The sequence below is a fragment of the Cynocephalus volans genome, chromosome 10, assembly GCF_027409185.1.
Source record: "Cynocephalus volans isolate mCynVol1 chromosome 10, mCynVol1.pri, whole genome shotgun sequence".
NCBI classification, from domain to species: domain Eukaryota; kingdom Metazoa; phylum Chordata; class Mammalia; order Dermoptera; family Cynocephalidae; genus Cynocephalus; species Cynocephalus volans.
In genome coordinates, this window is record NC_084469.1 from 74,547,548 (window position 1) to 74,561,095 (window position 13,548).

At 37.6% G+C, this 13,548-nt stretch overlaps 1 protein-coding gene across 1 annotated transcript in view; it reads right to left on the reverse strand.

Moving 5' to 3' along the window:
• Positions 1 to 13,362, reverse strand: part of RSPRY1 (ring finger and SPRY domain containing 1) — a 47,039-nt gene extending 33,677 nt beyond the window's left edge. The window contains exons 1-2 of the mRNA XM_063110752.1: positions 12,916 to 13,362; positions 1,364 to 1,868 (exon numbers count right to left, since the gene is read on the reverse strand). Of these exons, the coding sequence (XP_062966822.1) occupies positions 1,364 to 1,716 (353 nt within the window). The 5' untranslated portion in view covers positions 1,717 to 1,868; positions 12,916 to 13,362. The remainder of the gene's footprint in view (positions 1 to 1,363; positions 1,869 to 12,915) is intronic.
• Positions 13,363 to 13,548: the final 186 nt, after the last annotated feature.

Consider the following 13,548-nt stretch of genomic DNA (forward strand, 5'->3'; position numbering starts at 1 on the left):
CCACTTGCCTCACGTAAGTGAATTTTGTGTTTTATCAACAAGGTCATTTATAATCTGTAATATTTTCCTGAAACTTGGAAATAGGCTTCTACCTTGTTCCCATAATTCCTTAATCACTCTCTTGTAAAACACGGCTAAGTCTATTCTGCACCTGCTTTTGCAATGGGCTTAAATTAACATTACTGTGGTTTACTTCCTTATTTGGGAAGGACAACATTTCATTACACTTTCATAGTTCAAGAGATAATTTTTTTTTTTAAAAGTATTATTGTTCTTAAAGACCAACAAATGCTCCAGTATTTTATGGAAGAGTCTGATATAGCTCTAAGGATTTGTTTGTATGCACAGGTACACCATGTTTTATGCTATAATTTTTGAGGAACTAAATAAAACTGGGTCTTTATAAATGTGATTATCAAATATTTACACACTTAAATTTACTAGCAGGGCCTGAAGCAAAACGTGCCCAGAAATAACTTTTTAAAAAATACTACCACTATTGAGCAATTATATAAAAAGCACTATACTAGATATTTTATGTACATTATCTCATGATAATCTTTGCAAGAAAAGTATTATTTCCCATTTATAGATGAGGAATCTGAGGCTCAGAGAAATTACCTACCCAATGTCATGAACCCAGTAAGGCACTGGGCCAGAATTTGAACCCAGGTCTATTATGGTTCTAAAATTTGTGCTCTTAATTATTGAATTATACAACCTTAAGTTAAAATGTTCTTTCAACTTAAACAATACCCTTTAATTTCACTGTTATTCAATCTGGGATTTTATACTTAGAGTCAGACAAAGCAGGGAAAAGACAAAAACAGGTACAGATGTGTCATGCAGTTTCAACTTGCAAGCTTCCCAAAGAGATCTAAGACAGCCAAGTAAGGGATATAAAATAAGGAGGATAAAATCTGTCCTTGAGTTTTGTCCTTACATTGCCCACAGAAGTTACACACAGCCATGCTCTTGGAAAAACAACTCATCTTGAATCTCTGGTCAGTGGAATAAACAGGCAAGCACAATAACAGTGAGTCTTCATGAACCCATTTCCCATTGTAGCTAGCAATACAAACTCATCCCATATTTACTATATTCCCTAGCAAAGATCATAGTTTTATTAGTGTTTTCTGCTACAGAAGTGTTTAGACATCTCCAAACAGGAGTAAATAGCAAGTAAAAACATCAGACCTTATCACTTACTCAGTCATCAGAGGAGAAATAAAATATTCTCCCTTGCCCTATGAACACAAGGCTTGGCAAATATATCCTAAGTGAACTGAGGGAGTCCAAAAGTCACAGTTCCCGGCAGAATATTTTTCATCACACTGGAGGCCACTGTGAGTCAGATACTTACTTATCTACAAGAGTCCTTATTACTGCCAGTGTGTCCAGCACTAGCCCATCTACATTTTGTTTCTTTCTCCTTGGCTCATGTGGTCCTCGGCCCCTCCTTGGTGGCCGAACAGGGTCCCGGGGTTGGCTCCTAGTGTCAGCAGTGGGTACTGCACTGTTCTCAGCCTGTTGCTGCTGGGTGTCAACACTGTCTTCTGCTCTACTGTCATCTCGGCAGATACAGGAATTACCCATAGTAGTAGTAGTAGCACCTCTAGTCCCCAGGAAGTGGGCTATGTGCTCCTCAAGGGTCAATAGCAGACCCTGACCAAGGCTTCTGCTTGCTAAGAACACGGCCCAACCAAAGACAATCATTTAGACAGTTTTCAGTTTTCCAAGTACTGTTTTCATAATCAGTTGAGGAACTTGCATCCTATTTATTTTTAACAATTGAATGCTGAAGAAAGTTGCAGAGCTGATCTCCAACATTATCAACTACAGGGAATCCTGGTCATCCAATGGCAGTTCTAAAAGAAAAAGAGGAAAAGAAAAGGAAAATGAGTAGAAGATTCTTGGCTACTCAATTACTCAAACTTTCCTAGTTTGCTTTTACAGCCATTAGAATTACAATAAAGAATCATTCTTTGGTTATTTTCAAAGGTTTCCAACACAAAGAGATATCTTTGGATAACATAATTGACAATCATCCAATAAAACCTTTTTATCATTATATTATAAAATTGATTGCTAAACCATATCCTTATAAACCACAGGAGTTACAATCAGCTTTTAAAAACCATATGTATAATTCTTCCTATCTATACAGAAATATACAGGAAGAATGTGTGCAATTTTTTCAAGGGCTCCTTGGGTGATAAAAAATGAATTGTCTGCTATCTTAAACATATGGGACAATTTAACGCTGTTTCAAATAAAATATCTAATTTCACATGTTTGTTGTTAAAAAAGTTATGATACAAATGTGATGCCACCCGTTTGATATCAAGAAAAATAAAAGAATAGCGTGTTCCACTAAAATTACTGAAAGGACATAGATTTCCCAGTTGGAGGCCTGCTCAAGAATTTACAGAAATCACACAAGCAGTTACAAAGTTTTTTTTTTTTTTTTTGTTATGTAAGCAAGACTGTTTTGAAAAAGGCAAGTTTATATGACAAAATTACATTTTAACAATGATTAGTTTGTTGTTGCACAATGTCTGCTACGAAGTTAAGATTAAGATGCACTACTTATCTTTGTCTGAAAATACTGACTAAGCACCATGTGCCAGGCACTGTGCTGGGACTAGGAGAATAAAGATAAATAAGGTACAGTCCCTGCCCTTCAGGAATTCATGGATGATCATTCTTATCCCACACTGTATGATTATCATCAAAAAACTGATAGAATCACCTCTTCATTAAGCTGAGAAAATCTGATTAGATTCTGGAAAAAGTAAAGATTTGGATGCAGGAGACTGACGCTGGAAGCAAAAAGTAAAAAATCATGCTGACATCTGGAGATTAGGACACATAAGGAACAGACAATACTAGTGTGGAGACTCTACTCAACATTTGACTATTTAAAATTAATTCCTCATATCCTGAGCAATGTCTCAGGAATAGATATAAATAAAATTTATAATTCAGTGGGATTAGAAGAGAAAAATTACTTCCATTATTCTAGACAGATTCATAGCAAATTCTTTTCAACATTTTCCCAGTTTAATTACTGCACAGAGGGGGAAAAGAGAAGAAAATGAGAGAGATGGAGATGGAAAAGTCTTTACATATGTATGTAATCTAATATAGAGAGAGAAGGGTGAAGGAAGAAGAAGGGAGAGAAGGTGATGGGATAAGGGGAGAAAGGAACAGACAGGCAACAGACAGATATTATCTTCCCCCAGACTACCAAGACAGCAATGGCTCAGCCAAGAATATTACAGATGTTCTTGGTACTACAAACCTAGTCACGCTGTCTTCAAAATTTGGAGGTTTACTTAAAAAGATGTGACTGAAGTACATAGGTAGGAGCATGATGCAAGGACTCAGCTGGAAATAGCTTTTTAAAAGAGAACACATTCTGAACCAGCAAAGAGCTGAAGTAATGAAATTCCAATTATTGTGGGAAGCAAGGTACAATTCCCTCCAGAGGGTAGATAACCAAGAGATTTCAGTGCTTAAAAGAACAGAGGATTCAGAAATCAGAAATAACTCTTTTAAAGGATTCCTGGTATAAATTTCTATTGATCTTATAAATTATGCTGGCTTCTGAGAAAGACCAAAAAGCAACATTTAAGAAGAAACTATGTTCTTGCCCTTCTCACAGACATTTCACAGATAAGGCACTGTTGGAACAAAGGATTTCTGACAGGTTTGCTGCTGGGCAGTAAGTAGCCCAGCTGATTACGCCATAAGAGCACTTCTTTGAAATCCTAAAGTATTACACTTAAAAAAAAACTTTATCTGTTATTTTTTAAAAATACATATTTATTTTTAAAACCTAAATGCTGCACAAGTCCACAGAAAATGAAAGTCCCTCTTCTGCTCTTCCTAAGTCCATTCCTTTCCCAGAGGCAACAAAAGCTTCACGTGGTCTGCTTCCATACCTATACACTTACGAATTAGCTTTTTCTTTAAACCTAACTAGGATGATACCATAAATACTGTTCTGTGACCTTTTTTTTTTTTTTTTACTTAATACCACAACTTTCTATACCAGTATATATAGAACTACCTCATCCCATTTAAAATCTGTTAGAAATCCATACTTTGGTATCATAGTTTAACTATGCTATAAAAACCTGTAGCTAAACCAACGAACACTTTAGGAATGGTAGAAGGCAGTGGTCCAGGATCAGATACAAGAGAATTCTATTGGGGAAGGCTCTAACCCCTGGGGAAGTGCTCTCTAACTCCAAACTGCTTCCCCACAGTGGTGAGGGCCCTAGGACTGTGCACTGTGCTGTCAACATTGCCAGAGCAGAAGAGAATTTTTCTGGCTTCTCTTAATGCTCCAGAGCCTTTCCACACAATCAGTATGGAAGGTGAGATGGGACACAAGATGCAAATAATAGATTCAATCCAATCAGAGATGTTAACTCGGGGAAAGCATACTTGAGGAAGGGAGACTAATCAGGTCCTAAAAATAACGCAATGATTTGAGAATTTGAGCTTAAGTCCCAGAAAACAAAGCCTTGAAAGGGAGAGAACAGAGGACCCTATAAAGTTACACTTTAATGCCAACACTTATAAAGCTACTTAGAATAATTAACAAGAAGTAATGTTTGGGGTGCCCATGAGGAAAGAAGTAAGTTAAAAAGAAATTTATTGGATCTCAAATTCTTAAACTTTATTCTATCCAAAATGCTTTTCTTATAGCTATATAAACTGAATATAGAATAATTAATTTATGCAGATTTCCATTTAGTACAATTTCAAGGTGACTGGAAGAAGCCAATGCATGCAGGTATTTTTAAAAATCTGACTAAATTTGGAAGTGAGAAGATAAAAGTTAAAGGGTTTTTTTTCTATCTACAAATTGAACTCAAGTGTATTTCAGGTCAACTACTTTCAAAAGAGTCATTTACCTTAAATGACCCAGAAAATGATGTCATCTATAAAATTTGTCAGAGAAGGAAACAGAGTTGTTTTTAAAAAGTTTTCAAATACTTTAAAACCAAAGACTTTTTAAAAAAGGACTAGCTACAAAGACCAGGTGAAAAGAGGAGGTTAATTAGGTGCAGGAAGCTGTGCAGTATTCCACAAAGGAAAGAAACTCTATGACAAGGAACAAAAAAAGAGCGGTCACCTTTAAAAAATTTCTGAAATGAGCACACAGAGTACTCTTGAGGGTTACAGCCACAGGCAGGGCACATAAATGAACAAAATATATGATCTTTTAGATTTATTCAGCACTAAAAATGTAGTTTTTCATTTGAAAATGAGTGTCACTTGTGACACTTTTCACAGAGAAATTGTGACTACCGTAGGCAAAAGATTGGGTGATAAAGCTAAACTATTACACTTTACACAACTTTAATTCAAAAAAAGCATTATGTGGCCCACTTTCCAAAAACCATTGTTTTAAGACAGTAACACTCAGTTTACAGATTTTGCGCCGGATGCCAGAGGCCACCTACAGCACAGTACAAGGTCTTTGTAGTCAGATAGACCTGGGCTCAAGTCTCAGCCCTGCAACATTTACCGCTATGTATCCTAATTAACAGTCCTAATTAACCTGACTGTTGACACACTTTGAAAAATGGAGATAGGAATAGTAGTGTTGTGAGGATTAAATGCATGCAATACATGTGGCACAGTGCCTAACGCTTAAACCAGATCCAAAAATGCAGGATGTTATTATAAAATGAGCACCTATCTAATCAGAAGTAACTAACTGGGAGGGGGACTCTGGACTAAGACTTGAGTTAGGGGCACTAAGAAAACTAAAGAATTTATCTTTTATAGAACTTATGTACCCTGTACAGAAATAATTTTTACTTATCTATACTTTTAGACAAAGAACCTCAGAGGGATTGTAGGTTAATCATCTCAAACATGACATTAGAATCTCTTAAGGTACTTATTAAAATGCAAAACCCTGGTTCCACTCCAAATAGCCAGAATCAAAATTTCTAGGATGTGGCCCAAGCTTGTGTTTTCTTAAAAGCTCCCCTGGTGATTCTGATGGCAGCCAGGTCTGGATATCACTGTGCTTTAGAACCTAACACAGAACCTGGCATAGCAGGCAGGAACTACTGACTGAATAAAGGGACAAAATTAAATATTAAAGGGTAATTCTTCTGGGGTCAAAATGTTAATCTCCCTTTCCAGAAAAATGAACTGAGACTATATCTGAACATAGTCCTTTGTAGAGGTCAGCCAAAATAACCATTAGAAAACAATTATATACATTAGTGATATGTATAGTACATATCAACACAATAAGAAAAAAAAGTTGTATATATTTCCCATTAGATCCACCCTGTGAATTATCATAATAAACTTAGATGGCATCCTGCTTATGGGTAATATCATCCAGGGTTGACACACTGAATGGAATGGAAAATGAGTAAGACTAGAGATTTTGTAAAGGCAACACATCTGTAATACCTATATATTTCAACTTAACTTTGAAGACTACTCAGCATTAGCTGAAGTCAATTTGGGGACAAAAAAAAGCTAGTCACATAATCTAAATACACACAACTATCACATCAGTGGCTGTGACAATCATCAACTGATTTAACGATAATTTTTATCACTGGATGCCACTGCTTATTCTTTCCATATGAATGGTAATGCTTTATTTATTTATTTATTTATTTAAAAAAATTTTTTAAAAGATGACCAGTAAGGGGATGTTAACCCTTGACTTGGTGTTGTCAGCACCACACTTTCCCAAGTGAACTAACCGGCCATCCCTATATAGGGATCCGAACCCGTGGCCTTTGTATTATCAGCACCACACTCTCCCAAGTGAGCCACAGGCCGGCCCTGGCAATGCTTTTTAAATCATTATGCTCTTGATAACCATTATGCTACAAGAACATAATTATCAAACATTTCCTTTACGAATCTATTCCTGTGACATGCGGTATTATTAATTTTGATCCTTCCCTTTTTTAAAAAAGAATACTATTCTCTCCATTTCTATATAATTTATGATTTATTAGATTTTTACATTTTATATTTTTTAAAGCTGTTCTGAGAAGAAAACATATCAAACTTGGTGTCATGTAAGTTCATGATAAAGCACTGAAGTTCTGGTACTCATTGTCAGTACAAAACATAGACCTCTACCATCATAAACAACTCACCACAGAGACATCTGGCAAACTGGTCTAAACCTCTCTAACAAATGGTTCAGGAATCAATGATTCATCTCTCCAAATATTTGCTTGCATTCAGTCATAATACAGATCAGTGACAGAAAGAACACTTTCTTTTCCATGAAAATAAAACTTTAAAACTATGCTGTCAAGAAAGAAGAAGCTGGTTAAATGACCTTAAGGAAAAAAACCCAGACTTTGGGCACAAAATTACTATTGCTGTAATATTCACCTCATCATTCCAAAATAATGTTATAGGATGTAGCATGTTTCCACCCCCTGCCCCCGCAAAGGCTAAATCAAATAGCATGTACAGCAACAATGTCCTGTATAACATACCAGAAATTTGAACAATTTTCTCTCACTAAAAAATGTTCTCAGATTTTATTCCCTAAGACAGTAAGTACGTTACAAGTGATAGTTTCTAGTGTCACATTTACTGCCTCCCCAACATTTTATTTAGAAAAATTTCAAACATACAGCAAAGTTGAATTAAAATTCACCATAAACAGTGAACACCTATATACCCACCACCTAAATTATACCATTAACATTTTACTGTACTTGCTTTATCACATACCTATCTCTGTACCTATCATTAATCCATCTACTTTTTCTGATGTATTTCAAAGTAAATTGCAGTCACCAGTATATTTCCCCCTAAATAATATGCATATCACTTAACAGACTTAGATGTCTTTAGAAGTTAAATTTATATGTAATGAAATGTGAAAAATCTTAGGCATATATGAGGGTATTTCAAAAAGTTTGTGGAAAAATTGAATTAAAATACAATCCTTCCAGGAACTTTTGAAGACCCCTAATATGTGCTAAGTTTTGTCAAATGCGTACCCTGTGTACTCAAACCTGATCAAGATAGAGAACGTTACCCAGAAATATATTTGCTTTAAAAATGTCTTGCAGGACTCCCCAAAGACCATAATTTCTTACTGAATATTGAGTTTAAATGGGAAAAAACTCAGAAGTCAACAAGACTGATTATTTGGTATTGAAATAAGCAGATAAGAAAAAGTAGATATATATCAAGAGTGCACGCGCTAGTTGAAACAGAATCTACCTAAAAATGTTTTTATAAAACGAGTGTTTCTGTCTATAGACTCTAACCCCTGGTATTTTGTTGGGGGAAAAGAGGGTAAAGATTGAGAAATATTTGGTTGGAATTTCACTTTTCCCCTGCAAGGAAAAGTAGCCTTGATAAGGTGTTTTTACATGTTACCCGGGTGTCAACAACTATCTATTTACAGTGGCACTGAGCACGAGGTTTAAGTCACACAGGGTATTATTATTCCTTGGATTGTAACCTTTGGAAAAGGTCTGGGAAAAACACTGGATGATTCTGATACTTCTTAGGCACTGAGGTTGGTTTAAGAAAGTACACCTCTGAGGGAAAAAAAGATAATTTTTATGTTGAACTGTTAGATAAAGAGTATCTGGAAAAAAACTTCCCCTATATTGAGAGCTTTTTAACCCAGTAGCAGTTATGCCTCTGGTCAGGTGAGACGTATGGCAGAAAGAATTATAGAATACAGTCCTGACCTGAAACAGTACAAAGGAGAAAAGACAAATTCTTTTAGCATTCACAAAAATGTATTAAAAAATAAAATTTAGGCCTAGGATAGAGTTAGGAATTTCCAGAAGCAAATAATAGTAAAAAAGGATAAGTAAATAAATCCCTGCTTGAAGTCTTAAGGATTGAAAAATTTGCCTTGGACCCAAAAAGGAAATACTAAGGAAGAACTGAGGTAAGTGCTAACGATGGCTGCAGTACAGGGAAGAAAAACAAATATAATTAATTCCACACTATTTGGGGTTTTCCCCCCAGGAGACCAAATAACAGAAAATCATATAGCTGTATTATTCAAACACACACAAATCTTAAGAAAAAGGATTTTTCTATTATAGAAAACTCTTTGCTACTAAGGAAAGCAAACAAAATATGTAAACAGCATGAATGACAACACGTAATGACATCAACTTAAAATGGTGTCTAAAAACATTCAATTGCATACTCCATTGGATACCTATTAGAACTTAATAGGTATTCAACAAATATTTTAAGTGAATTTATTTTAAAATCTGTAAAAATAGAAAGTGTTTACAAAATATTTACCACTTTGAAAAACTGAAAAACTTATATGCCAGGTACTGAGCAAAGATGAAAAAATGTCCCTCATGCTTTTGGCAAAGGTGGTGGGGTTAAGGACGAAGGACAGCAATAGACAACATACTTAGCTCCTTACCCAAATAAAGCAACATGTCCACTAGAAATAGGCCTCTCACTCCACCAATTTTCCAGGGAAAAGGAACTTGATAACATTGAGTATCTCTGTATAAGCAAGTTTTTAGGTTACTGTATAAATAGCATTAGCAAAAGGGGAATACAGAACTTACATTTGCATTGCAATACATTCATGTCTTTAATTATAAGCCAAAATATTGCTGGTACAAATATCCCTACCCACAGAGTGGAAAGGTTAACCGAAAAAGCCCATACATTAAATTGATAAAGATGAAGCTAAGTAGTAATTCTGATAAAAAAGAAAAACCAAGAGGAAAAAAATGATCTTTTTGAGACAATACTTATGATGCACCCCAAACCAAACACCCTTCCTGAATACTGCAGGAATCCTCATTCTGCATATGACATGTGAGAAGCTTTCCACTGGTGCCAAGCTTCCTAGGACAGACTTCCTAGGGAGAAAAAGGTATTAGAGACCACAGTAAACTTTAACTTGGCTTAGTTTTGGGTTATAAATACCATGTTTTAGTAACCAATAATTCACTTTGTAGAGTATGAATAAGTAAAGTAATAAGAACTTAAAAAAAGGAGTTGCATTTCCCATGAGGAGGGGTAGAATAGGAACCATATTTTGAAAATCATTGCATTAAGGGAACACAAGAGAGGAAACAATTTTTCAGGAGGTGGAAGGGGTAAGAAGAAAAACTAACACTGAAACATTAAACTATGAGGTAATAATATACATGCTGAGTAAGTTATTTCAAACCTTCTATTTGAGGTGTAAAAGGACCCATGAAATTATGCTTGGAAACTGTAATTTCAAGCACTAAGAGAGCTACATGCAGAGTTCATTCCTTAACAAACTTAAGGAGTGCATCAATTCCTTGCTATGTCAAATGTATTCTTAGTTTTCAAAAGCTCAGAAACAGATAAAGGAGAATATTTTCAAAGAGTCCACCACTATCTATAACATAACTTTACCGGATTTAACCTTGTACATATCATACATTTATCTATGGTTACTACTTTTACATATTTAACCAGCAACCACTCCCTTTTCGAATGGACACTGAGAGTAAAATATTACAAATTTGTATTTTTTTCCTAATCATAAAGGTTGGCAAGAAAAGTATTTCAAAGGTGGCTTAACAGATAAACCAAAGGGAAAATATTCATTCTTTTGCACTCCTAAAAGCCTTTAGTTTTCTCCTCCTAAAGGCCCAAGTTTTGGCATTCATTACTTCCTGACTATTCTGTTTTTCAATTTTCTAATTTTAATGCCAGGAAAAAAACTATCCAAATTCAATGGCAAATGCCTTGAAAATGCCAAGAGCTTAAAGAGAAATTAAATCCAGAGTTTGCCATCCCTAAATAACTCTTTTGAAATAGATTACTGGTTCCTCTGTGTTTCCCATTTGTGGTGCCTATTGACTTTCAACCTACTTTTGCAATCCTGTAACTATCATATCCTACTTTACAAGATCCCATCACAAAACACACAAAAATTTCCAGGTTAAAGAAGTGTCATAGTGATAACCATCCTCAAGAATTCCTAATACTTCATCTAAATTATACAGATATTAGAATACCAAAGTAAGTTGTATTTTAAAGGATGCAAAGGGATTTCCCACTTTGTTATAACAAATTACTTCATACAATTCTTGAAAGACTGAATTAAGCTCATGAGTTGAAACACACTACGTTGTAAGTGCACTTCAGAAACACATGATTTTTTTTTTGTTAAACTCTTGCCAAAACACACTTCAGAGTTGTCTTTTACCTATTCACTATAAAACAACACACTATTTTACAAAATGCTAAGTTTTTATTTCCCCTTGATGCTTGCTAAATGAAAAGTTTGTTTTGTTTTGTTTTCTGACAAAGCAGAAAAATGTCCATATAGAGGATGCTGGAACACTTCCTATGATCAATAACTTAAAAATAATCACTGAGTACAGAAATAATTAAGGACTTGTAAAAACACCAAAAAGGAGAAAGACATTAAGGACAACATATATCCAAGCATTAGTGAAAAGTCACACATGGACACAAGTATTTTATAACCTCACAGAGGTATTTACCAAGCAAGATGTCATCCCAGGAAATACAAACTCTACATAAGGTGAAAAATAGAAAGAACCATTGTGGAAGAGAAATTTAAAAGCAATCTCCAATGGACCTCATAATCTATAATCTGGGGCTACCACAAGACATATTTATGGAGGAAAAGAGAAGGCAGTCTGGTCTAATTTACAATTCACAGCTGAAGGAGGATGGATAATATTCACTACCTACACATCCAAAGGCTGTATATATATATATATGGAGGCGGTTTACAACACTGAGATCAAATTGTAGGAAAATTTCAGCTGTCAGGGGAAAACTTCATGAAGGAAAAGATTATACTATAGTGCTAACTCCTGCCAGCAGCATTAGAAGTTCAAAGTAAATCAGCACTCTGGGAGCAAACACCAGAAATCCCTCCACCCCCATCTAAACAGGGTTTGAAATCATGGGTTTATATTATAATATGACCTAAGAAGCTGTGAACCTTGAAACTTTCAGTACAATATGGCTCCCAGCACTGCACAGGTGATAGACAACACCTACGTACTGCGTTACAGTTAGAAAGTGCCTTCACTTTTATTCCTCAACAGTAACCGATTTGATAGTAGAATCACAGTACCTGACTTTCACACAGCTTGTAGCTTGTAAAGTACTTTCACAAACTGCGTTGATTATTTTACAGAAGAGACCCAAGGCGGTGAAGTCACTCCTCTAAGGACAAGCAGATGGTAGGTGAGGGGCCTGGCAAACTGCGGGACTCTACTCAGTCAATAATAGACACTTCCAACCCTTCCAAAAGTTTAAAGTACAACATTCCAGGAGGAGCAACCTCACTCAGACAATTGTACAAGATAGGATCTGAGTTTCAGCCGACCATCTCTGCCCCGGTCTTCCTCCCCAAAGACAAGGAAAATGAGGCAGCAGGCAGAGACAAACACCTAATCTGGAATCACGCAGAGCGTGTTAGTGGGATGGACTCCTTCCATCCCTACACTAAGCCCAGAAGCAGCTGAATCCTGTGTCTAGGACACCTGGTAGTCCCCAGAGAGAGAGAGAGAGAAGAACCCTTGCCATTCCCTTTCCCTCTCACACTCCCCACTAGGGCTTTCCTTTTGATGGGAGTGTCCTCTCCCCAAGGTCCCTTACCCAATTTTTAGCTCGGCCCTCCAGAGTAGGAGAATCTGCTAGCTCCGGCTCCCTCCCACCTCCTAGCCCCTCTCTCTCTGTGGCATCCCGACCCCACCGTTTTAAAATCTCTGTGGGGAAGGTCTGCCTCCCACCCGTGCCACCTAAACCGCAAACTCCACAAAAGGAAACCCCCCCAAAGCGCCCTCCCATCACCCCCTTTTGCCTCGCACACCCCTGAGGAACACCTCTCAATACCAGAAGCCTTCGTAGGAGATACCTGCCTCTCACCTGGGCCCCGTTAGCCGCAGCCTTCTCAGAAGATCAACCCCAAGAGCCTCTTCCGGTCAAGATTCCCCAAAGGGGAACACCCTCTTCCAGGAACCTCTTCAGGCGCCCTCAGCACCGGCCTTGGTGAAGAACCTCCCGGCTGTTTCCCGGGCTCTGCCCAACGCCACCGTCTCTCGGGCCCTTTCCCAGACTCCGGCCCCAGTCCAGTCTCCCCGCTTCACACTCGAGCGGCTGTTCTCTTCGGTCACAGATGTCCACAGCCCTCGGACTCCCTCCCGCTCCGCACCCCTAGGGGCTTTCCTAGAGCAGCGCGGCCAGGATGCGGCACCGACTCTTTCCAGCTTCCGGGCCCACCGGAGGGAGGGGGCGGCGGCGCGAGTCCTTTGTGACAGGTCCGAGAGAGCGGTAAAGATGGACGCGAGGCCACCGCACTGCCATTACGCGCAGGGCCCACCCCCGCTTCGTACCGCCCCGGCCCTCCCTCAGTCGCCTAGGAAACGCCCCTTCCTAGGTGGCAAATCCTCTCCCTGACAGCCAATCATATTTCAGAGACTATATCACGTGGTGCCGCGGACCGGCCCGCCCCGCCCAGGCATGAGCTGGCCAATCCCCTTGCTGAGGTGTGAATAGCCC